This window comes from Cylas formicarius, unplaced genomic scaffold (genome assembly GCF_029955315.1).
Source record: "Cylas formicarius isolate icCylForm1 unplaced genomic scaffold, icCylForm1.1 PGA_scaffold_6__28_contigs__length_40554024, whole genome shotgun sequence".
NCBI classification, from domain to species: Eukaryota; Metazoa; Arthropoda; class Insecta; order Coleoptera; family Brentidae; genus Cylas; species Cylas formicarius.
Genome location: NW_026844347.1, coordinates 20,488,083 through 20,511,854, shown reverse-complemented (window position 1 = coordinate 20,511,854; position 23,772 = coordinate 20,488,083). Strand labels below are relative to the sequence as shown.

Below are 23,772 nucleotides of genomic sequence, written 5' to 3'. Positions count from 1 at the left end.
ACATAATTCTATTATTTCTTGCCTTTTATTAGAAATCAATTGGAGATCGGATCAATTCTCTGAGACATACATTAGCAATATGCCACTCCAAAAATATATTTAATTAAATGAACGATTTTATTTGCCTGGTGAGTTTTCAATTTCGCATTCATGATTGGTTTTCAACCCACATATACGGCATCGTTTCCGCCTTCCGTTGATCCGACTTATTTACATATGCGTTAGGGTGATCAAATTTCGCGAATGTTTTGCCCTTCCAAAAGCGAATGTTTAAATATGGTGGTCGCGCGGATCCCCTAATTCAATAATCTCGTTTTCGCATGTCCGTGCTTCGACGCATATCGCTAAATATTATTCCCCAGTGTTTTATTTTTGTTTCGTCGAATTTCTACCCCCCCCCCCCCCCCCCCCTCCAAACAACGGTACAGTTTCGTATATTTAAAATACATCCTCCTCAGACGCGAATTGCCTTTTCCCTAATAGCGGTATTAATATCGCACAAAAGGGCTATTATTATACTACCCCTGCGATCACGTGAACGGTAATAAAAGGGACTTTCGCTTTCACCGGGATTTCCCCGTGTCTGTGCAGGAAAAATCGATTAGGAAAATTTGTCGTTTGTATAGTGAAATTAGCAGTTAACGAAACTGTTGGAAGTATTCATTTGATTCAATGTCCATTTTAATGATAACGTTACAATGTTAATACCCTAAGGTCCTAAAGCCCTGTCAATTTGAACATTCGACGATGATAGAATACGCGCGCCTTTGCAATTATTACATCCAGCAGTAACAAGTTATTCAAAAAATTTATCATCTAATAAAATCAATACATACTAACAAATGAAAATATTTGGAATCTGTTAATTCCATTGTATTGTTCTAAGTATTTTGACTTATTATTCTTATCAACACATTGGATGGCGTTGGTTATTACTTACTTCCTCTGGTATCAAGTTTTTGTCGCTTCGTTCTAAACTGTTGGAATGGAGACAGTGTCTTTGTGGTTAAAAGAGGGATATACAGGGTGTGACCGTACAAAAAATAAAAATTTCATTCTTACGGGCAAACTGAACTAAAATTTTTTTGTTCAGGACCCACTAGATAAACAATTTCAGAAGATTTCATTATCTAGGATTGTAATATCTTATATGTGCTGCAAACGAAAAGAGTTAATATCTTTTTATGATGGAAAACACGTAAATTCAAATTAAACATTTACAACCAAAAAATTACTTAAACAAAAATGGATTAGACACATGTTTGTTTTAATTGTTAGTTTTGGTTAGTTACGACTTACCAATATAAATCAAAAATCGCTTCGAGCTATTCGCTTTGGCGTCCTTTTGTAAAACTAAGAAACATTTGAAAAAATATATTGGTTTGCGGTATATACCTACTGGCGAATATAGACCTTTATTATTATGACCCGAAAATAATAATAGCTTTCCTATACACCGTGTATAGAAAAATGCAATTTTGGATAATGTAGTAATTACTTAGAAATTTTCAAGCTTTGTTGATATTAAACCAAAAAAAAAGTATGGTTGCGAAAACAAAAGAGACAAAAAATCATCCGAGTTTGTGTTTTATAATCTAATTACTTTTTCCTCAGCTAAATAAATTTCTTCGATTTTGGCTTTCTAAATTTTTCCTATAAGAACGAAATTTTGTAAGAGGTTTAGTTCACACCCTACTCATGCCACCTTAATCATAAGGAAAAATGTATCCTGAAGCATTCAGCTATTTCGACTCGTTTGTTGATATTTTCTTTCAAAATTACACTAAAAAATCAGAAAAAGTCGTTTTTATAATATAGGCTTAATTTACATAACAAAGTAAAGACACATAAAACACATAATTAATTAAATAAATAGCAAATACGCCTAGTTTTTTATACTAATGTAAGTTTTACAGGAAAAAAGGCGTGCTTTCTTCAAAACATACTTAGAATATAATGTATAACATTTGACATGGATAAAATTCTGTGCAAATAGGAGTCTCTTAGAAGCCAAAGATCGAATATTATAGGACAGTGAGATGAAAGGAGTCTGAATTATATGACAAATTAAACTATTCTGGCAAAACGAAAAAGGCGCCAAATGTCAATAGGCATTTAAGCTTGGGGAATTATTTACAAACCACCCATTTCTCTATAAAATTGGACGAGCGAATTGTACTTGGTAATGAAGCGTTATTATTATCATTGTTTGTCATGAATCAAGAAATCCACGAAAAACTACACTTCGCAAGAACGTTGAAAACCGACACTAATGGTGAATCAATATTTTATGTTTATTAGTAGCTACAGATGGTTGGACGTTGTCGTGGATTTATAAGCTATTTAAAACAAAATCTGCCAGGAGTGTTAGCAATAGTAGATAAACATTTGAGTGTTAGATTGCATGAATCTCTTCAATTAGTCATTGATCCAGTAAACCGAATCCGAAGCAACGCACAGAATACGCGGTTATTTGCGCGGTTGTGCAAAGAAATTGACGGACACTTTCATCAATTACTCATTCACACTGAAGTACTCTGGCTGAAAAGATTTTTGCACTTTTGGAAACTATTTCAGAATTTCTGGATACTAAAAATAAAATTTTTAAAGGCATCAGACACACGGAAAACAGACATCGCGTATTTAACAGATTTATTTACAAAATTTAATATTGTTAATTTGTAGTTACAAGGCGAAAGTCTAACCCTAATTAAAACAACGTCCGTCTTATCAGAGATTTTTGTCAGAGTTATTCAATGAAGCAAACTATTAACGAGGCGAATTTTCTCAATTCCCCAATTTGTCACAAGCAAACTGCCAGGAAAACGATGTTTCAACCTATGTTCAATATTTAAATGCCCTTTATTCAAATTTTAAAACTAGGATGGAGGATATTTTTGACTATGATAATACCACCGTGTATAATTAACTCATATGGTGACATGGCATAATACAAGAAGAATTGATTGAATTAAGACAAACGAAAAACTTGAAGTTCAAAACATACCTGTTATATATCCCTTAATATGAAATATAGGCAACAAATTTATTATTTCCTTTTCATCATCATACCTGGTGGAACGGGGGTTTTGCGCTATTACGAATCTCCTATCGAAAAAAATAAACAGACTGGACATAACTAACCGAGGAGATTTAAGATTAAACCTTGCAAAATTGACGCCAACTTATTATTAAAGCTTCAGATTTATCGATACCACTAAAAAAATTTACTGATTAATTCGTTTATTTTAAGTTGCGTATATTTTATATAATAGACACCAAACTTTATATTGAGCAGTTTTAATTTAAATTAAATTTAGAAATAAACAGATCGGGAACCACTGCATTAAACTCACACACTCACTTTTAAAGTTAGTTCGGCTATCCATATTTACAATCCCTTGATCCCTTAAAAATGACAAAGTGAAGATACCAAAACGCGTTGTGTATAACAAACTAATAAATAAAAATTGTATATATTAAAATTGCTTCATTTATTGTGCTATAGTGGAACAATAACCGTTAGCTATAAAAAAAATAATAGACCCAGTAACATAAAATTCATCTCACGACCAAATAAATAAAATAAAACCAGTAAAATATCAATTTCAATTTCAACAAAAATATTGGTATACTTTTATCCTATGCATTGCTTAACTAAACTTATTTAGTTAAGAAATTTAACTAAAATTGTAATCATGCTAATTTTATATTTCTAAAAAACCCATTTTTTTTTAATGAATGATGAAACCTGAGTAAGCTTGTTAACCGTGTTGCTTGGAAGGCGAAAACATTAAAATATAATCCAACGTCTTGAGTCCCACTTGTAAGTAAATTCGCTGCGAATCTCAGTATCGCATTATCTCCCTTCTCTTTATCAAATAACGTTAACCGACAAACGTAGGGTGGGGGCACCGCCTAAACCATCCAAAGGAAATCTGTCGGTTTGACGACTCCTCCAAATTTTAAGGGTGGATTGACTGGCTTGCCAATTCGAGGACACCCAATGGAGCATATAAACAAAGTTATACGAGGCCGGGCGAGTCACCCAACGCAAAGCAAGACACATTAATAAAAAGGACGTCAAAGGGGAACAACACCGCCCTCCTTCTGCCTCTCGCAGAGATAACCCCGTGGTTAGGGTAGCAACGGCCCTTTATTTACATACAACCGCGGGGTAATGCAGAAGCGGCTCGTCTGATTAGTGGATTAATTAATTTAATACGATTTAGCTTCTCTTTTTTTGTTATTTTCAATTTAATAATATTATGTTATTTCGGATAGCTCCAGCTAATTAAACTCCCACTTTCTAATACACCTCAAAAAGGAAGGTAAACCAGAATCCTACAAGCAAAACTTTCCAGATTAGTCAGAAACTTTTGAAGGTCCGTCATTCCTGTTTACGTAAATCACAAATCATTGCTAACGTCTGCACATGGCGATTCACAATTCAGGGATGTCTATTGCTCTGCCGCCTCTGTTGTTGAAATGTGCAGTCAAAACCTAGCCTCTAGACCGTGCTTTACACTCACAATTAATTTCGCAATTTCAGTAAGCAACAGAGAAATGCCAAACACTTATTCAAAATTTATATTAAGTCACCAGCTCTTGCTAGCAAAATAATAAACGAATGTAATAAAACAAAGTAACAAATGAAACACCACATCACTAACCTGCTAACTCTGGTTAGCGTGATTTTCATTTTGATCTATATATTTTATCCCTCTTTAATTAAAAGAAATTTGTATAACTAGGTCCTTCTTTAGATATTTAACAATAATTGTTTGAATTATAAGAGCCTCATTGACAAACGTCTCTTCAAGGTAAAGAAGTCTATGTGTATGCAGTCGGAACAAACAACAATTATATTCTTTTTAGAAAAAAGGACTTTTTTCTTTGATTTCATGAGAGTAGATTGTTAATTGAGATTTATTAACGGCTCTCTCAATGAATGCCGATGGGGTACTTTTAATTAGGGTTTTCAGGATCTTAAGAAAAAATCTGGATTAGTCAATATATTCTTCGCCAGAGGAACATTGGACTCTCAAAAATAAAACCTCACTAGATGGTACATACTGCACGATAATAAACAATTGACAAGTCAATAATGGAACAGTTCTGTGTTCGGGGATTCAAGTTATATATAAATAGTGTTGAATTTTTCTCGGTTCACTACTTTTACTTTACACGGATTCATTTTATTTAAATGATTAACGTTCATATATCATATTTATCATATATTGTAGTCGTAGATTGGAGCTCACAATGTTTAACAAACCTTTTGTTATAGTTTAGGTATTCTCTCAGTAGTCCAATTTATTTGTTTAATTAGTATTGCAGAGTCAGCTTTAATCATTTCCTATTTTGTTCCGCCAGTAATTTCCTACCTTCAAGGTTACCTTGGCAACGAACACTGTCGTGTTTAGATATTTCCTTGGTTCTTGTGTGTCCCCAATATTCCTCCTCTGCTCTTTCAGAGGGTTTTGCATTCCGCAACTTAAAAAACAATAAAACAATAAAATTTTACTGGACTACCAGATGCAAATGGTATCATTTCTTGTCAATGGGGCATACTTCGTAAAAAAAATACATTATCCTAATTATACCCTATATTTGTAAGCTTTAAGCTGGACCTGTCACATTTAGAATAGTTGTCAGTTAACATTAAATTTTCTATTTACCATTGAGTGTGACTGTAATAAGGAAAAAAGATGGATACAATAAGTGAAAAAAGTGGTTTGTATCGAAAAAATTGTGATAAAAAAAGAAAGTTTCCTAAAACCGCAGGACTTGCTGTGGACGGGACTTGAAATTGTAAGGCTCGAAACAAGCATTACTATTAACGCAAATCTGTGGAGAACCTGCTGATATTAGCGTCGCATATACTTGGAAGGAAAAGTTGATGACAATTTTAAAAGAGTAGGCCCCAAAAGATGTGTATAATACAGATGAAACTGAACTCTACTACCTTTCTTTGCCAAGAAAATCATATGCTTTGAAAAATGATAAGTGTTTTGGAATATAAAAACTGCAAAACTCCGAATTAAAAAAATGTTTTGTGCAAATATAGAAGAAAGTTGTAATTAAAATTATGAATGAATAATATAAAATTATAGGCAATTGCTTTAAACGATCAACATTTGATTGCCCACGAATGGACGCTATTGAGGGATTCTACTGAATTATAGTCATTTCATCTCACTCCTTAACCAGGTCTGTTTTTTATTAATATTAATTTTGACTGCTTGTCATTCCCTAATTAAAAATTCCATAAAAAATAAATTTCCTTATATTAAAATAAGACATAAAATTATACACATTTCGATATTCGGATAGTATTTGAGTAAAAAAAAGTCACGCGGAATCCCTTACGGTCTCCCACCCCCACTGTCGTTTAGAAGTTTCCCCTTTGTTTAGCCAGCGGCACCCACCCGTATTGCAGTCGATACATGCGCGGATTCGGTTAAGGGTAATTGGAGGGATTTAATGTTCGTTAATGTTCGAATTATGCCCGATGTTTATATAAATACTGCCGGGGCAGCGAATACGCGCATCGAAATTGGCTTTTAATCCGTTGGAAATAGCTACATCGGAATTCTATTACATCTATACCTGTTTCGAATTAATGCCTTATGAGGCCTGAGTAACGTGCAGTTCGAATAACGGCAACAATAATCAGTTGATTAGATAAATATTTAAAATGTGCGGTTAAGCCGCGTAATAAAACTTACACGTACAGAGCCCGAAAGAATTGTAACTAGCAATTTTATTTACTTTTGGGAGGACATCTTTTTGGTTTTGCTGTCTAGACACTCACACTTTAACAACACTCTCATGTTTACTTAAAGTTTTAACTAATTCTGACATAGTGAACACAGAATTAACGAATTAATAAAATATTGCGATGTTTTAAAATGCCCAAAAAAGAGGCCAAATTAAGTTGGTACAGAGGCCTACAACAGGACGGCACCCAACTTGTCTCATTCGCAGAGTCCAGAAAATCAACATATAGTTCGGATCATTACTACCAGTTATTAAGTGTAGGTATTATAGGCAAATGCCGTTACGGCGGTTCCCTTAATCCGTTTTTATTACACTGTGACTATACACTTACAATTTGGAATGAGTAAAATTAACAGTAGCTGGGAAATTTCCATTCTAAGGCCTCAGTTATTACAATTATTTTGATTTGTGCCGGGGTCAGTTCATTATGGGATGTTTCCATATCTCTGAGTCTATAAACAATATAAAAAAAACTGAGTTAATGACAACAGTTGTTTTAATTTACTTATACAAGTAAAAACTTGTTATTTTAAATAGAACACTCTGTATGTTAAAGCATCGTTGAATTCCTGTGAAAATTATTTTATGTACATAAATTATGTTTTGTAAATAAAATAAAATGTATATGTATATGTTTTTTAATCTAACTTGTCTTATAAGTTGTTTTGTTTTCGATGTAAAAGTTTTTAAAAAATTGGTCATTTATTAATTATTCAGAAATCTGTATTAAATAATTTCAATCTAATTTCCAAAAATTATTAAAACTAAAAAAAAACGATAACGTAACTAACGTAGCATGATTTTATCGATAAACATTAATAATTGATAAACATTGACACTCTGAATCTCGCAAACTTATATGAAAAAAATAGATTTATTCTTTCAAGATTTATATTGAATTATGAAATACCTTGTATATTTGAAACATGTCTTGAATTTTGGGAGGAATTCATACGTACCTTAATATCCAAAATAAAAATTTATATTTTTTATTTTTTTTTTATAATAGTTGTTCATATAAATAAACCATATATCCAAACACACAGTACAGTAAATTTGAATTTTTTTGAATATTTTTTCACGTTGAGTGAAAAAAATTTTCAAAAAAATTTAAACTTTACTTTTCTTACACATTCCCAATTTCGCTTTTAATGTGCATGTTACCATGTTCTATTCAAGCAAGCTATAGGCTCGAGAATACAATAACAAAATTCACCAAATCACATACTCCTATTTTGATTTATTTTATTTATTTTTTAATAAATTTTTAATGACACCATAGATAGATAGATAGATAGATAGATAGTCTTGATTCGAAAATCCTAAAAACTACTCCAATTTCTTTCCAACAACACTAACTTATGTTAGGCTGAATCCAGCGTGCACGATTCTTTACTTTTTGATAACAAATACTCAAATGTATTATAAGTTTGCGATGTTGCGTCGCAGTTAACCTTTGGCCAATATAACTTCAAAAGCAAGAGGAATTAAGGGCAAGGAAAGGGCAGAAGAAAACATTTTTTTGGGTTTGAGGAGTCACTACATAAAATTTCGTTGAGAGAGGTTTTCTGTGGAGAAAATGTTAGAACATTATGAATAAGGGTATTATGTATTATATGTCGTATTTATTTATCATTTCATGTTATATTCAAAATGTCGAGTTTATATTTATTCGAAAGTTACCAATAACAAAAATATTAAAATTAGAAAAACATTTTTCAAAAAACTTCCACAGGCTATTTTAATACTTTTTACAAAACTTCTGGATTCCTCCTGCGTCGGTTTTTGCTGAGTCGAACTTACATGCATGCATTTTAGGTTTGTCGAATAAAATTTTATGTCCGGTTTCGTGACGTGTGTTCGACAACTGCTGATGAGTTTATTTGTATTTCGAAGAACACGAAACAGCCTTACGACTAAGACAAATCAGCTGTTGCCGAACACAATCACGAAACCGGACCTAAAATTTTAATTTTAATTTTAATTTTCAGAATGTCTTATTTTAACGCAAATAAGTTGTTTAAAAAAAATGTTTGTGGGTATATACTAAATATTAATATCCGATTACCTTTTCCATTTCCAGTGTTTCTATATTATGTCAAAGAAAAATGTATTCAACTTTTGTCAACCGTAAAGGAACTTACTGCATCAATCAATTTCGCTGCATAATTTAACGCCAACGAAACCCCCGGTAATTATTTAGCGATCTCGAGTAAAAAGTTTCTCCTGTCGCATGTACCGAGAGACAAGACCAAAAAATTAAATTTCTGCAAAATTTAAAGCGGTCTTCAGCAAGTAGCGGGTCCCAGCTGCATAGCGCGACGGTAGTTAAATTGATTAGGACTTCCCCGACCCGACAAGTGTGATACCCTGGTAAATAATGCATATGCAAGTTTACACCCCGGAATTCGAATTAAATCCCAACGTGAGGGTTCCATTTAACATGGATTAAGTTCTTTCGCTTTTTTGCCTGAAAGTGTCGGCAACGGAACATATGTACTGGATGCATGGGAAAATTTAAATGTTTTGTAGATCTCGGTATAAGAGCTATGGAAAATGGATGGTACCTTTTTGATGGCAACTTTTTAGACGTAAAGAAAACCAGAACTCGCTATCCTCTTTTGTTTTCATCACAAAAAGCTCACATTTTTACGATTTGAATTATTGTGGTCATATTCCTTGTTTTTCGAGTTACAAAAAGATGTCTGCTCATTATTGGGGTATTTTTTTTAAGTACAATCGAGTAATCTTAAGAGATTTTAAAAATGAACTATGAACGAATTAAATAGTATTTTTCTCTTTCGAATGATATGTAGGGTGTAGGTGACTTTTATAGTTTATTTAAAGGATGTGGTAATTTTGGAAACTATTAAATATTTTAGAAAAATTAAATTTTTTGATTTAGTATTTGCTTGACCTTTATTTCCAATTCAATTCATTTTTTCTCGAAAAGGAGTAACAAAAGAAATGAAATGATAATTATTAAATTAACTTAATTTTTGATAAAGAATCTAAAAATACACAAAGATAGGAGGTTGACAGTTACCATATACAATACTACTACTTTCTGGTACTCATTTCATCAAAGTTGCTTCAGATATTTTTTTATTGTTTGAACTATTCACATAGTCCTAGTGTTATTTAGCACAATGAGCGAAAATACCTGTAAAAGTCAGTTAAATAGTTAAGTAATTTTAAATAAAAAGTTAATGGTAAATATAAAAATCATACAGACAGTAATCTCGATAGTTTTAATTTGAAATTGAATCTGAAAAATCTAAAAACTATTAACAATTATTGTGGCCATCCTCAAAGCAGACAACGCATTCGTAGCTTCAGTTTTTTTATATTCACCAAATTCGTGCTTTTGGAGATTTGAACAAAAACTTTCATATTAGGCAATCCTACCTAGGGAAGGTCATCCCACTCAATTTTTATCTGTTTAGCTGATCTTGATCCCGAATAGATGGCAAATTAGACGTTTATGGGAAAGATGTAGCAAGAAACATTTGGTCGCTGATGATCTGTCGATCAATAATATTTTCACAGCAGTTCAAATGAAAGTTCTAACACCAACTAGTCTTATGTTGAGCTATGCACTGCAGGGTGGAGTTTTTTTAATTTGAAGTTTAACTCTACGATGAACAATTGACTATCAAACAGTTTTGGTAGGAAGTCATAAAGGCACCAAAAAATAAACTAAAACACTCGAAATTAAAAAAAATAAACTAAAAAATTTGTATTCCAATTGCCTTATTTTTTGGTGTCAATTTTACCGAGGGCGTGGAGCGGCCTATCGATTTTTTACTATAACAAAAGAGAGACCGAGGAACAAATCAGTGCAAGCTGTCACATAAAAGAAGTTATCGGGATAAATACGATCATCCCCCAGATTTCCGAAACGCGTCATTAATGCCTACTGAAGGAGCCGTGCTATTAATAAAATAGATAAGTGACGTGAAATAGGAAGACGAAAACTGACATCTAAAAAAAGCGAAGAACCAAAGCATAGGATGATATATTACATGACCGTGACAATGCTATTATTATACTATATATTATTAATAACAACAATCTCGTTTATTTTTTTAATACAGAAAATGACATTTACAAAATGCACAATAATAATAATAAATAAATTCACAGTAAATATACATAGCGGCTTCTGCCTAGTAACACCAAACTGTGTGTGTCTATTTGAACAAGGCTTAGGGAGTATGGGGATGTGTTTCTGGAATTTCTTTATAATAGACAGAACATGTTATATATCTGGATTCCTCAGTTCTATCTTGAAGTGTTTTGCCGAAAAATCGAAGTAATAATAGAAAAACTTTGTAAACTGTTTGTTGAATATGGGAAAAATTAACTACATCTGACGCAATTTCTAACGGTGCTGTAAACCAAATCTAAATTTGGAAAAAGAGAAAATGTAGAATAATTTTACAGAACAACTGTTTTAAACTCGACGGAATTAACTAATTAAAAGAAATTTTTACTTTGATTAAAATGAGTAAAAATATTATTTGAAGTTCCGTCACCATTTAGACCTTAGACTCCACATATCTGTTTATCTGTAAAACGCTATGCCCCAATATGTCAACGTCGAGCAAAATAAAGAATCGCAACTATTATGAGTTTTCTTAGGAAGGCACGGCTAAGGATGTAGAAAGTATTGCGGCTTTTATTTTTAAAATGTATTTATAATTAAAAAAAACAATCAAACAATAAACAAAAACGTACTTATGTCCTTCTGCGGTTAAATTAATTTAATTTCAGCGGACTGCAAATAAGTAGTTGAGCTAGTCATTATGCATATCGACAAGAAAATCTATGGATTTTTATATACGTACGATAAAACTTACTTGATGCTGACTGCCGTACACTTCATCGCTACGAACACCTGAAGCGCGTGTTAGAAATAGAAGACAGTTTTTGTCAAATAAGCTTTATTGAAACTTAAAGAACTTCGAAGGCCCATTGTCCAAACTGGTTGGAGAAACCGGTAAGTCGTTTATTGGAGAGAAAAAACCACTTATAAATCTTGGAGATTTTCGAATAACATAAACGTCAATATGAATTTTTATTTATTTATTTATTTAAATACCATATTGTCCCCAATTAAATCGAAGCACAGGCTACGGTATATGCAAATTGGGCATACACTTAGTAAATTCAATTACAAAAAAATATTTTCACATTTTTCTTCACACCTGTTTCTCCATGCGCTATTTAAGTTGACGACGAAATCATCACTTAGATTTCATTTAAACAACCCATGACAAAACCTTCGTTCGATACCCCCAAAACGTAACAGATGATAAACGATGGACGCCAGTTGCCACGAACTCCTCTCTAATTCCTTGATGTCGTTGTCGGCTGATCGTTAAATTCGAAGTTTACGATTATTAATTGGTTTAAGTTTTCGAAAATGACTCGTCCGTTACGTACTTAGTTGCGAAACGTGCAAGGGAAAATCTTAATCGTTAGATTAGACACGATCGGAGTATTAAAATCTACTTCCGCTGTCATAAATCTTCATTTTGACACGCAGAGACGCTTGGGAAGCACTTAGTCATGCCCGATCTATAAACACTGCGAATATGAAGGTGGTGCGTCTGGAGTTCGTCTGGATGAACAAATTGTATGGAGGGGTTTATTGTAACGAAGGAAATTATTTTAATTAACTTACCATCGAAGAGATTTCTTTTATGTGTTTGGAAAAGGGAGTTAGTTAATATAGCACCAATAATCGCACAAAAAGACACTTCAAACTTGGGCCTTATTGAGAGCACCAACAGTAGAAAGGTACATTCTATATTATGATCTTATGATTTTATGGTCGATAGCAATACTGATGGTCAATTGATTTCTCTTTCCGCCCGGTTTTATTTAAATTAAAAGTCAAGACTGAGCAAGAAAGAGCGTCGCATCGGTTTAACGGACATGGATTTGCCACCTTGCTTTTATTAACCAAATATCATTTTTTATTGATTCAAACTAGTTTAAACCCTAAATATACAGCGTAAATGAATGAATTTTTGGGCATACTTAGGGCCGCGTTTTTTTGTCTGTGAAATCCGGCGTCTATGGATGCAACGTATAGTTCTTTGTTATGCAAAAATCGTTATAATAAGTTGTAATATTTGTATAAAGCAGAATAGGAAAATTAAATGAGAAATTAAAATTTCAACAATTAATTTCTTACCAAGACAAACCAAAATTTGATAAAAAAATTTCTGCATATTGTCAAGTTATTATTAAAAAAATATTTTTCACTAATCTACGAAAATTTTGAAACAAATCTTGGAAAAACCGAAAGTACTACGCAACAGAACTTTTGAAACGATATGGAATGCATATGTTATAATGCTCTATTGTTGTTATATTTACGAGATTTAATAATATTTTCATTTACTTATTAAATAGAAACAGCAAAACCAAAATAAAACCTTAATTTTCATTAACCCAACTAACTAACCTTAAAATCTCGATATCCCTAAACAAATCAAAGTGGTAAATTATTGAACGCTATTAGCAACTTTGCCATTATATCGCCTTCTCTATATGCTCAAGCAACCAATTTCAACAAGTTAATTGCCGCATAGCAACTTGGGGATAATATGGTATGAAGGGCGAAAACAAGTTTAAAACGTCATATGCACTCAGCGGGCTGCAACAAATAAAAAGGACTAAATTGCTCGTAGAGTTATAACTACATCGATGTTTTACAGGGAGGTCAAAAATAATAGCGACACATTTCGGAGTTAAGATTTTAGAGATGAAAATAAGACAAAAAAAGGCATATTAACAGGCCCCATTGTTTAACAAACTACAACTAAAAAACCTAGAGTTTGTTCCAGAGGGAATGCTGAAGATATTTCAAACTAAAAAAGGTACACTTCTCCGTCCAAAGACACTGTTTTCCATGAAAACGCTTTTTACTAACTTGTGGTAAACGGTATAAATAGTGTATTATGACACAAGTGTGGTAAACGGCATTTCACTCACGAATTTATTTGACACGAGCGGAGCGAGTGTTTAATAAACGAGTGACTCAAAAAGTTGACCGAACGTGTTGCATAGTAGACTTTTTGTGCGACCGTTAGTTTTTGGGTACATTTTCTTAAAACAACACGAATATATTCACTGACGACCGTCAGAATTGACAAACGTCAAAATTCAAGGTGTGGGAAATATCTCCGAAAACATCCGATTACACCCAATCCCGTGCGATAAAATCTCGGAAATGTCCACAGTGGCTTTGATCTGTGGGAAACGAAACTGACGTGGTAAAGTAACGCTTCCCGCACGCTAGATCGGTGTGTAATTAGGCATTTTACAGACGGGAGTGGAAAAAAGTAATTTTTAAATTAAAGTGACATGAGTTTAATTTATTGACAAGCTACCACAAAACTGGTTACCACTGGTTACTAGCATTCAGCACTTATCAAACAATATTCTAACCGGTTCTAGCCATTTAAGTAACTATTTTTCAAGGCATGTTCATATGAACTTTTTCACCTCGAAATATATATGCAGACATTATTTCCGGATATTCTGTATAATCCATTAATCACCTACTTACATTTTGGCATCTTGCTAAGTTTTTTTTCACTCCCTACTCTAAAATAATTATTCATGGATCAAGCGTGCGCAAAGTATCACTTTAAGAGCTCAACGTCTGTTGCGAGCCACTATGGACATTACCGGTACTTTAATCACGGGTTTGAAAACGATCGAATGTTTTCGGTACATTTTAGCGATGGTATTTTGACGTTTGTCAGTTCCGACGTCACGTCACACGTGTGAATGTATCGTGCTGTTTTGCAAAACTGGATTCCCCTGGGCTCCGCTCGTTCCAAAACAAACACATGACTAAAGTTGCGTTTATCAAATTTGTTGTGGATTATAAGAAATTAGAATTAATTTTATTTAATTCGTTGCAAATTACATAACGTCAGATATTTAATTCAAGAAGTAAAAATAGATTGCTAGAAATATCACCATTCTATGATAATTTCGTTGTTATAATATAATTAAACTAAATTAAATAAGGTACATATGTGTTTCTTCTGTTTGGCCGACAAACTTTTACTACTATAGTGGTACCTTCGAAGCCTGAATCAAGGAAATCCCAAGAGGCACATCAGTTTGTTGTCTCTATCCATTTAAATTTCAACAGAATATTTTGTCTAAGTCCCTAAACGTTTCACAAAGAAACACTGACGAAAGATGGTAAAACTTGACGTCATAAAAGTCACTTAAAACGGAAATTTTTCGTGCTCCCTTCCAGAACCGAAAGAAAATTGTATTAAATTGGAGGAGTTTTCCTTTTTAAATTTTAAACGAGTTTGCTGATGAACCGAAAGAAAAGGGATTTTGTTGAAATTAGGACGAACTAATCGACTGAGTTTAAATGATCTTTTAGATGACGAGTTTTGGATTGACCTTCCAGGGGGGAATATATTTAATTCTGTCGAAAATAAATTCCTCGAATTTTTTTTTAAAACACAGGTTTTCAAAAAGAGTGCTCAATTCCAATACATTCCTCACGCACGTAATGCCACTTGCTGAAAGAAGATCTTAATTTATTTGTTTATAAGACTTAAATTGAAACATGTATAGGAGGTGCTGATGTATTAAATTAGCCTGTTTATTTTATGTTTCCCTAGCAAAGTCTTCGGGCACGCAATAAATTTAGAACAGAAAATGTTCTAAAAAAAACAATATTATGAATAACCTGCAGTTCCCAAATATTTGAAGCTAGTGAGAGCGGGACGTAAAATATAGCGGCAAGCCCCTTGGAGGAGTTGTTTCTATTATTCAATTGAACTCATAAAATCAAACAATTGAGTCTGTAGTACTTTCGAATCTGCATACTTGCAGTAGCGCAGTAACACAAAAATGGGGACAATCCTTAATTTTTAAATGTATTATTTAAAATGATTAGAAAGCACTAAGGTGTCGTCACAAAGCATCATATCATATCAATTAAAACTTCAATGGTAAAAATGGCAAACTAGAGGAGATCAGCTTTACCAACGAACCACCAACTATTTTTCACTGCATGTTCATATGAACTTTTTCACCTCGAAATAAATATGCAGACATTATTTCCGGGTATTCTGTATAATCCATTAATCACCTACTTACATTTTGGCGTCTTGCTAAGTTTTTTTCCACTCCCTACTCTAAAATAATTATTCATGGGTCAAGAGTGCGCAAAGTATCACTTTAAGAGCTCAACGTCCGTTGCGAGCCAACTGTGGAGTCTAATCTCAGACACGATAAAGCTCTACTATTATGGAAGGAGTCACAAAGAGCTAATAACTAACTCTTCCAAAGTGTAATCTGTTGTCTGTAACATGAGAGTAGCAATATTTCTTGCTTAAAATATATTTTATTGATCAAAGCAATTGATCTCGTGCTTTCACTTTATCAGTAACTGTAATCATAAAATAAACTTGTCAAGTCAAAGGCCAACGATTATATTCAGAATATAACTAATCCGCAAAAAAAAAATTCTAATAAAATTTAATGTCTAGTAATACGTAGTACTAGTGAACATACATCTATAAAGTATCACAATTTAACAGTTCACAACTTGAAAACGAAAAAAGGGATTGACATCCGGTTTTCACTAAACTGTCCAATGCATATTGATAAGTTGTTTTCATTATATATAAAATATATATTATATAATTATATATTTTTATAAACGGGGAAGATGAGGGTTTCAAATGAACATTAGTTCCATTTGAAATTTGCTCCCAATATGCACTCGAAAAATGTCTTTTTTATCGATCATTTGAGAAAAAATTATACCTGGCAACGGAGGTGAAATTCAATGAATGCTGTTAATATGTGACACTTTATAGATTTAAAGCCTGTATTCTATGTGAAATAGAAAATTTACGAGTATCGACCCTGTACATGCGACAAATGTCGATGTAACACAAGCGCCAATTTAATCTTAATTGGCGGAAACCTTATTAAATTCCGATACTACCGAATCGAATGGCCAATTATAACAGCTATATCGAATTTTACTGCGTTTATATATTGTTAAGGAGTCGACGGGCTCACATCCTCTAGTTGCCCTGTTCCTGATCGAGTTTATAGGGTGCATAAAATAGCACAATGACAATAAAACCTATTGCACACGTCGAAATTCGGAAAATTTATTAGTCCGAATTATATTTCAAACAGGTAGCGGTGTAATGACGTGGGCATTTACGATTTATTTTGTTTTATATGAAGTCGATAAAATTCGTTTGCACGGGGTAATAATGTTGGAAATTTAAAACGTCTCTTTCGAATGCGCGCATATTTCAATTTTATTATCCTCTTCCGCTATAAAAGTGTGGGTTTAATCACCACCACAGCCGAGAAAAGGGTCAGTTTTCAATTTGAAATGATTTGCAATGTAACACTTTATATGCGAAAAAAAATATTATGTTGAAAATTCAGTTTTAGGCCAAAAATTAATATTATTGCAACAACGATTATGAAGCAAAGACTTTGTTTTCAGTTAATAAAGTTAGTTACTAGCCGATTCTCGCTAATTAATTATTATCTTCAACCAACGATATTACAGCCATATACAGGGTATATTGAATTAAGTGTTCCAAAGTGAAACTATAGATTTCTACGAGACTTACAGGGACTGCAAATTTTTTATATCATATTCATTGTGTCAGTGTCATGAATCCATGCCTTCGTTTTTATATATTATATACTATGAATAGTCTAGACCAAATAAACTGTTAATTATGACAAAGTAGTGGACTCAGACTATATTCAAAATTTGAGTATATACATTAGCATATCACAAAGTCTGATATACTAATAATCGAAAAATTAGAATAAAATTGACCACACAGAAAGAAGACGACACCCACGCGGCCACACACAAGGATTAAACAATATCTCATTAAATTTAACACAAGAAACATCTTGTTTATGCGACAATGGAAATATAAACAAGTTGTTTTAAACAGCAAACACTTTAAAAAGTTTTGCTTGCCATTTATACTCAATTATCCTTGTATACACATTTTTTCCATTTATTTCCATGTAACACTATACGATCTATAACTAACATTTTATTGAAAATAAAAGTATTTAGAATTGTTACAAAATGTAGAAAAAAAATCGTTGGAAATAATCCGACTGCAAACACATCGATTGAATATTGAATGACTTCATGTAATAATTGTCCGGCGGATTTTACAGCAATATTTTAGCTCAGATTATTATAGTCAATAAATCAATTGGAAAACTTACCTCAAACGCAAGCGTTAATGCCGCTTTTTCTTGCCGCAGTTGCTCAGCCTGTTTTTTATACACCAACATCGCTCTGACAGTCTCTTCCATTCTGCAACAAAAACAAGCCACATTAATTAAAATTACATCGTGAAATCTTAATATCCTAATAAATAGTCCTTCTTTAAAGCTCTATGCACATAAACCGCAGCGTTTAAAAGCCCACCCTGGTTAATATTTATTTTATGAAAGCGCAAGGTAGATTTTCAATTTGCATGCAGATTTGCCATATTATTGCTCGAGCTCAAATTTCGCAAGTTTGCTGAAATATTGTCCTGGGTAGTAGCGTGGCAGGACCTCGGCTATTTTAGTTCACGGAAGTTATAGTGCCAGTCAATTCCTCTGTTCCAATATTGGACTTCAGGATAAAATCTAGATATAGACCTTCAAATTTAAATCATAATAATATTCCACATTATTTCGTGTAACTTGATAAAATTATGGTATTTAAATGTTGTAATTTTGATATTGTTTATATAAACACAATTTCGTGAGTATAGTAAATTATATACATTTTTTTCATTCTCTCTTCTTTCTATATATATATATATATATATATATATATATATATATATATATATATATATATATATATATATATATATATATATATATATATATATATATATATATATATATATATATATATATATATATATATATATATATATATATATAAGTATTATTAAGTATATTGATTTTCCAACAAGAAGCTGTGGAATATCACACTAATGCAAAGAATAACAATGGAGAGAAGAGGAATGGAGAAGATTAGAGGGATATATGACAGATCTACAACAAACTCGCTAATTATTGAAACTAACAAGTCATAATTTGATTCACTTTTTGTTCATCGCCATTATTGGGATTTCTTTATTATATCATGTTTAAGAAACATTGTTACAAATTATGGAAACTTTTTTGAGTTCGCTTGTTCCGATGGAAAGCAAACATTCAAATTTTGGTACTAGAAATTGGTGTCGGTTGATAAATGTGTTCTACCTCAATAACTATGCGTATCATCATCAATAACTATGTGTTCTGTTGATCCTTTCTTCCTGAATCCTGATCCTTCCTTTCTGAATCGGATACCTGGTATATGGTTAAAATTTTGAGTGCAAAATATTTTAATCTAACCGGAAGAAAAATTCTGAAACGCTGTAAAAGCATACCAACGCTCCAACGCCAAATCTTAGATGCGAACTATAAGTTCATCCAAATAAAAATGATTTGTATCAAATGGACCCAATAATACGCCTATGGGAATATGTTAAGCGCAATCAGAAGCGAATGGATCCATTAATATCTTGCACAAATTAGTATAAAGGACAAATCTAATAATAATGAGGTGCATTCCATTGCACAAAATCCTGGGAGTATTGAGAAATGTAGAAAAGTTGCATGTTCAACAAAAGAATAGTCTGTCATCACAAATAATTATATGCTTAGGGATAGTGCTACATCTAAAGAGCATAACAGGACATTACTGACACCAAACAAAAACGAAGCTGCCGAGAAAGCAACTGCAGGCACAAAGATCAATGAAAACGTTATAAATAATATTCTTTGCAGAGATCTCTTATGGATTTTAGACCAAGCTATTGATATATTAAAAAAAAAACAACAAACACCACCCTTAAGCTCCATGGACATATCATTGAACAAGTGTCGTCTCTAAGATACGCTCGTCAACCAGCAATACGACCCAAAACTCCAATCTCCGAACAACATGAGGAGGACACTTCTGGCAAACCGAAACCCCAGCCTGAAACTCCGAACCAGAATACTTCGCTGTTATATCTTTGCTATTCTTCTGTACTGAGGCGAGAGTTGGACCATCGATTCAGCCACAGAAAAGAGTTGATGCGTGCAAAATATATGCCCACAGATGAATACTGCGAAAATTTTGGATGAAAAAAAAAACACAAATATAGAGCAAATGGATAAACATAAAAAACTCCTCCCTGATAAACAAGGAGAAAAAGCTGCAGTACCTGGGACATATTATGAGAGGCGAGCGATATGAGATTCTCCGCCTGATAATACAAGATACGAGCGAAAGAAAATGGTCGGTCGGCCGAAGACAAAAATCATGACTGAAAAACTTGCGCAGATGGTGCAGGAATTTTCAGAGTTGCAGTTTCTCGTGCGACAATAGCCATTTGGATCGCCAACCTTCGAATACTGGTTATGGAATAGTAACTCAGCTTTAGCAAATTATAGGCAACTGAGAGATTTTTGACTAGAAAAAAAGGTTTTTTTTATAAAACCCTAAAATTTCTTTAATATATCTCGCGCTAACAGCCCACCAAAAAATACGGCCCTGGGAATAAAAATTTAATTCAGTATTTCATTTGATGCGACCTAAATAACGTCAAATGTCAGACGATAAAAAAAGCCGTAAAAAGTGTTTAGAAGCGACGGAAACGGCGTTGTAAAAAAAATAAAGTCAAATCCAGAAGAAAGTGAAAGGCGTAATAATAGCTGCGGGGGCTAGACCATTTACGTGGGCGGAATGTTTATTCAAAGAATGAGGAGGGGTGGTATTACGTCAGACGCTGGAGGTGGTCCGAAGGCTAATGGGATTTTGACAGAGAACTGCTAGAACGCGAATTCTACCCCGGGGGGTTAGATTTGTTTCTGCGCCAGGCACAACGACTTTTGATGTGAAAAGTGAAACTGCATGTTTGTGACAGTCTAAAAGAAAAATGAATTCTATTTTTTGAATCAGGTGAATTCGCAGTAGATTTCGAAGTTTTTAGAGTGCCGCAAAATGAGTAAGAATTACTAATTAGTAGTAAAAGCGGACAGTGATCTGTATAGAGCATGGATATTCGAACTACCTTTCAAAGATGCTATTACTACTACTTTACTACTCTCTTGTCAGATTTCATATAAAATGGTAAGCATAACTTTGTACAAATTATCTCTCAGGCTGATCAGCCTACCAGTTCTATAACCAACAAATCAATATCAGTGCGAATAACGCATCCGAACAAAGACAAAGACCCAATTTTGAAAAAAGGAAAAAAATTAAATGTGGTCGTGGTCAGTAACGTAAATACAATTTTATTGGTGCTAGTTTTACATTTTACTGTAGCCAAAAGCACACTTTTCAAAATTCGCTTCATTCTCGAGTATCATTTTCGAAAATTTAACTCCGAGATTTTTTGGGATTCATAATATCATTCAAATAACTCATACTATGACTTTAATTTAGTAAAATACACGACTGGTAATGCTTATTTTTCAGGTTGTTTGATACGAAATGTAATTTTCGATCCCAACCATTAGGATCTCCAAAACTATAGGCGACGTATACGTGGATGTGGAGGAAAGATTCAAAGTGGTAAAATAATGGAATATTTTCCGAGTTAGTCTTTTTTTTAATTTTATTTTTAACGCAGTAGGTTTATTTCTCAACAGAATAAGCTGGTATTTTACTCACACCCCTGATTTGGTGAGTCATTGTCAAAAAATAAAAGTATTTCAGAAATTTGTAACTAGAGGACACCTTACCTAGAAATTTTTTTCATTTTCCCTGTATTTTATTTATTTAAACTGATATTGCAAAATAGAATCACAAATATACTTTTTTTATTCTCGGCCCGAATACCCCGCACTTCTAATTTACAGATATGATACTGGATATAGCCATATGCATTTCTGTTACGGGGAAGTAAGTGGAAATGCAGGCCAGCATTATTAACATACAGGAGACTAAATTTTTCAAAACAGTATGCTACAAATTAAAAAAGTGAAAAAATGGCATAAGTCAACGCAATAATATGTTTAATTTAAGTAACGTTTTCGAAAATAAAAAATATTAATAATTTTTTCAAAATGTCAGCGGTTCATTACTAAACATTTTCTTGTACATTTTAAAAAATGCTGTCTAACACAAAAAAATACGCCTATCCCATTTCTAATAACTTTTTATAATTTTTTCTTATAGATCATTGATATCTGTTATATGTGTGTAATACACTAAATACTTTAAGTGCCCCCAAAAAAAGAAGTCTATCTGATTAAGGTCTGGTGAGCCAGACGTCGAAGGTCCAGGTCCGAGCCGACCTATCCATCGATCCATCTTGCATTAATCAGATATTTTGTTTCCGTTGCAATGGTATATCTTCCAGCAAGGGCAAACCCATTTCCCCATTAAGCGATCGGTTAAAGAAATGAGGTCCTTTAATTTATCTCCTATATATATATAATCTCTGCCCATACATTTAAAGGAAACCGGCGCTGATGTTTTCCTTAAATTTTTGCATGTATGCGTGCAAATTTCAAAAATTTACAATGCCATCACGACTGAATGTAGCCTCGTCAGTGAACAAAATGACATTTAAGAATTGCGTGTAATTTTGAATTTGTCCTAAAATTTGATTGCATAAAATTACTCTCAATTGCTTATCACCATTTACAATGCTTTGAAGGGCCGAAGATCATTACCATGCAAAACTTCCCAAACTGTAGAGCAAGCAATTCTTTCCTGAGCAGCAAGTTTTCTCGTACTCGTTGATGGGTCAGCTTCCACATTTTGAAGTATTCTTTCTTCTACTTCTTTCTCGTTTTGTGGCGGTTCTTTTATACTTTGTTGCCTTTATTCATATTATCAGGTTTGAATGATCCCCTTTCCCCTTCTGTGTATGTTGATGAATGTTTTAGCAGATGAAACGTTTCTATTGGGATAAGCCTCGATATAAAGCCATCGTGCTTGATCTGCATTATCATGCGTAGCAGAAATGCATATCGCAATATTCAGCATTTGAATATTCCGGATAGGCCATCACAGTAGCAGTATAATAACCTCTTTTAATAGAAACTAATTTTTAACTGATTGTGACAATGACTTTTTCAAATTTCATTAAGTCCTATAAGGCAAAATCACATTTACAGGTAAATTTTGAGCCGAGAATAAAAAATCAAAGTTGTTCACCAAAGACGCAGGAATACGCTTTATTAGTTGTCGATTGCTTCAATTAGTTAAGTTTTACTGATTGCTATGGATCCCAATAATCATCATGATTCCCATATTAAATAAATGGCTAGTAATCTTGCAATAACTTCTTTTTGCTCAAGATTTATAACAAATTTTTTGCTCGACGGTTTATATCTGATATAGTACTAATAAAATTTGTCATATTTGGATTTGAGTCATATTATTTTGTGAGTTTCAGCAAACATTTGTAGGCCCTTTATAGATATAGATAGACTTTTTAAAAATTATTACACAAAAACTGTCAACCAGAAGGAAATAACGCCCGTTGCGTAGAATTCGAATCGGTAGTTGGGCGTTAACAGGAGATTAAATTGAAAAAGGAGGAAGAATTTAATTCCAAAGTTAGGGTCGGGACCTTGGGTGAAGTTTTCCCCTTATTAATTCCGGGGATTTCTAAAATTAAGAAGACACATCGGCTAAGTAATCTCGAGCCCTCTTGCGTTTATCCGCGTCGGGATACTCGAACCCCTTATTTGAGACTAACGCAGCGTAACCACTTCATGAGATTTCCTTGAGCCTTCTTAGCCGCTGCCGCAACGCTGGGATCTCCCCTTTGCATCTTGCTTTTTAGCGCTCCTTATAACGGACAATGAGCAATTTTCCTAATAAATCGGGGCCGTAAATATTTAGTAGTATAGTTGTATTCATTTTGCCGTACA

The 23,772-nt window shown here is 33.1% G+C and overlaps 1 protein-coding gene across 5 annotated transcripts in view; it reads right to left on the bottom strand.

The window, feature by feature from the left end:
- The window catches only part of LOC132703328 (uncharacterized), a 331,950-nt gene that overhangs the window by 24,087 nt on the left and 284,091 nt on the right, over positions 1-23,772 (bottom strand). For all 5 annotated transcript variants that reach the window (XM_060672504.1, XM_060672505.1, XM_060672506.1 and 2 more), the window contains one exon: positions 18,070-18,160. In XM_060672504.1, the coding sequence (XP_060528487.1) occupies positions 18,070-18,160 (91 nt within the window). The remainder of the gene's footprint in view (positions 1-18,069; positions 18,161-23,772) is intronic.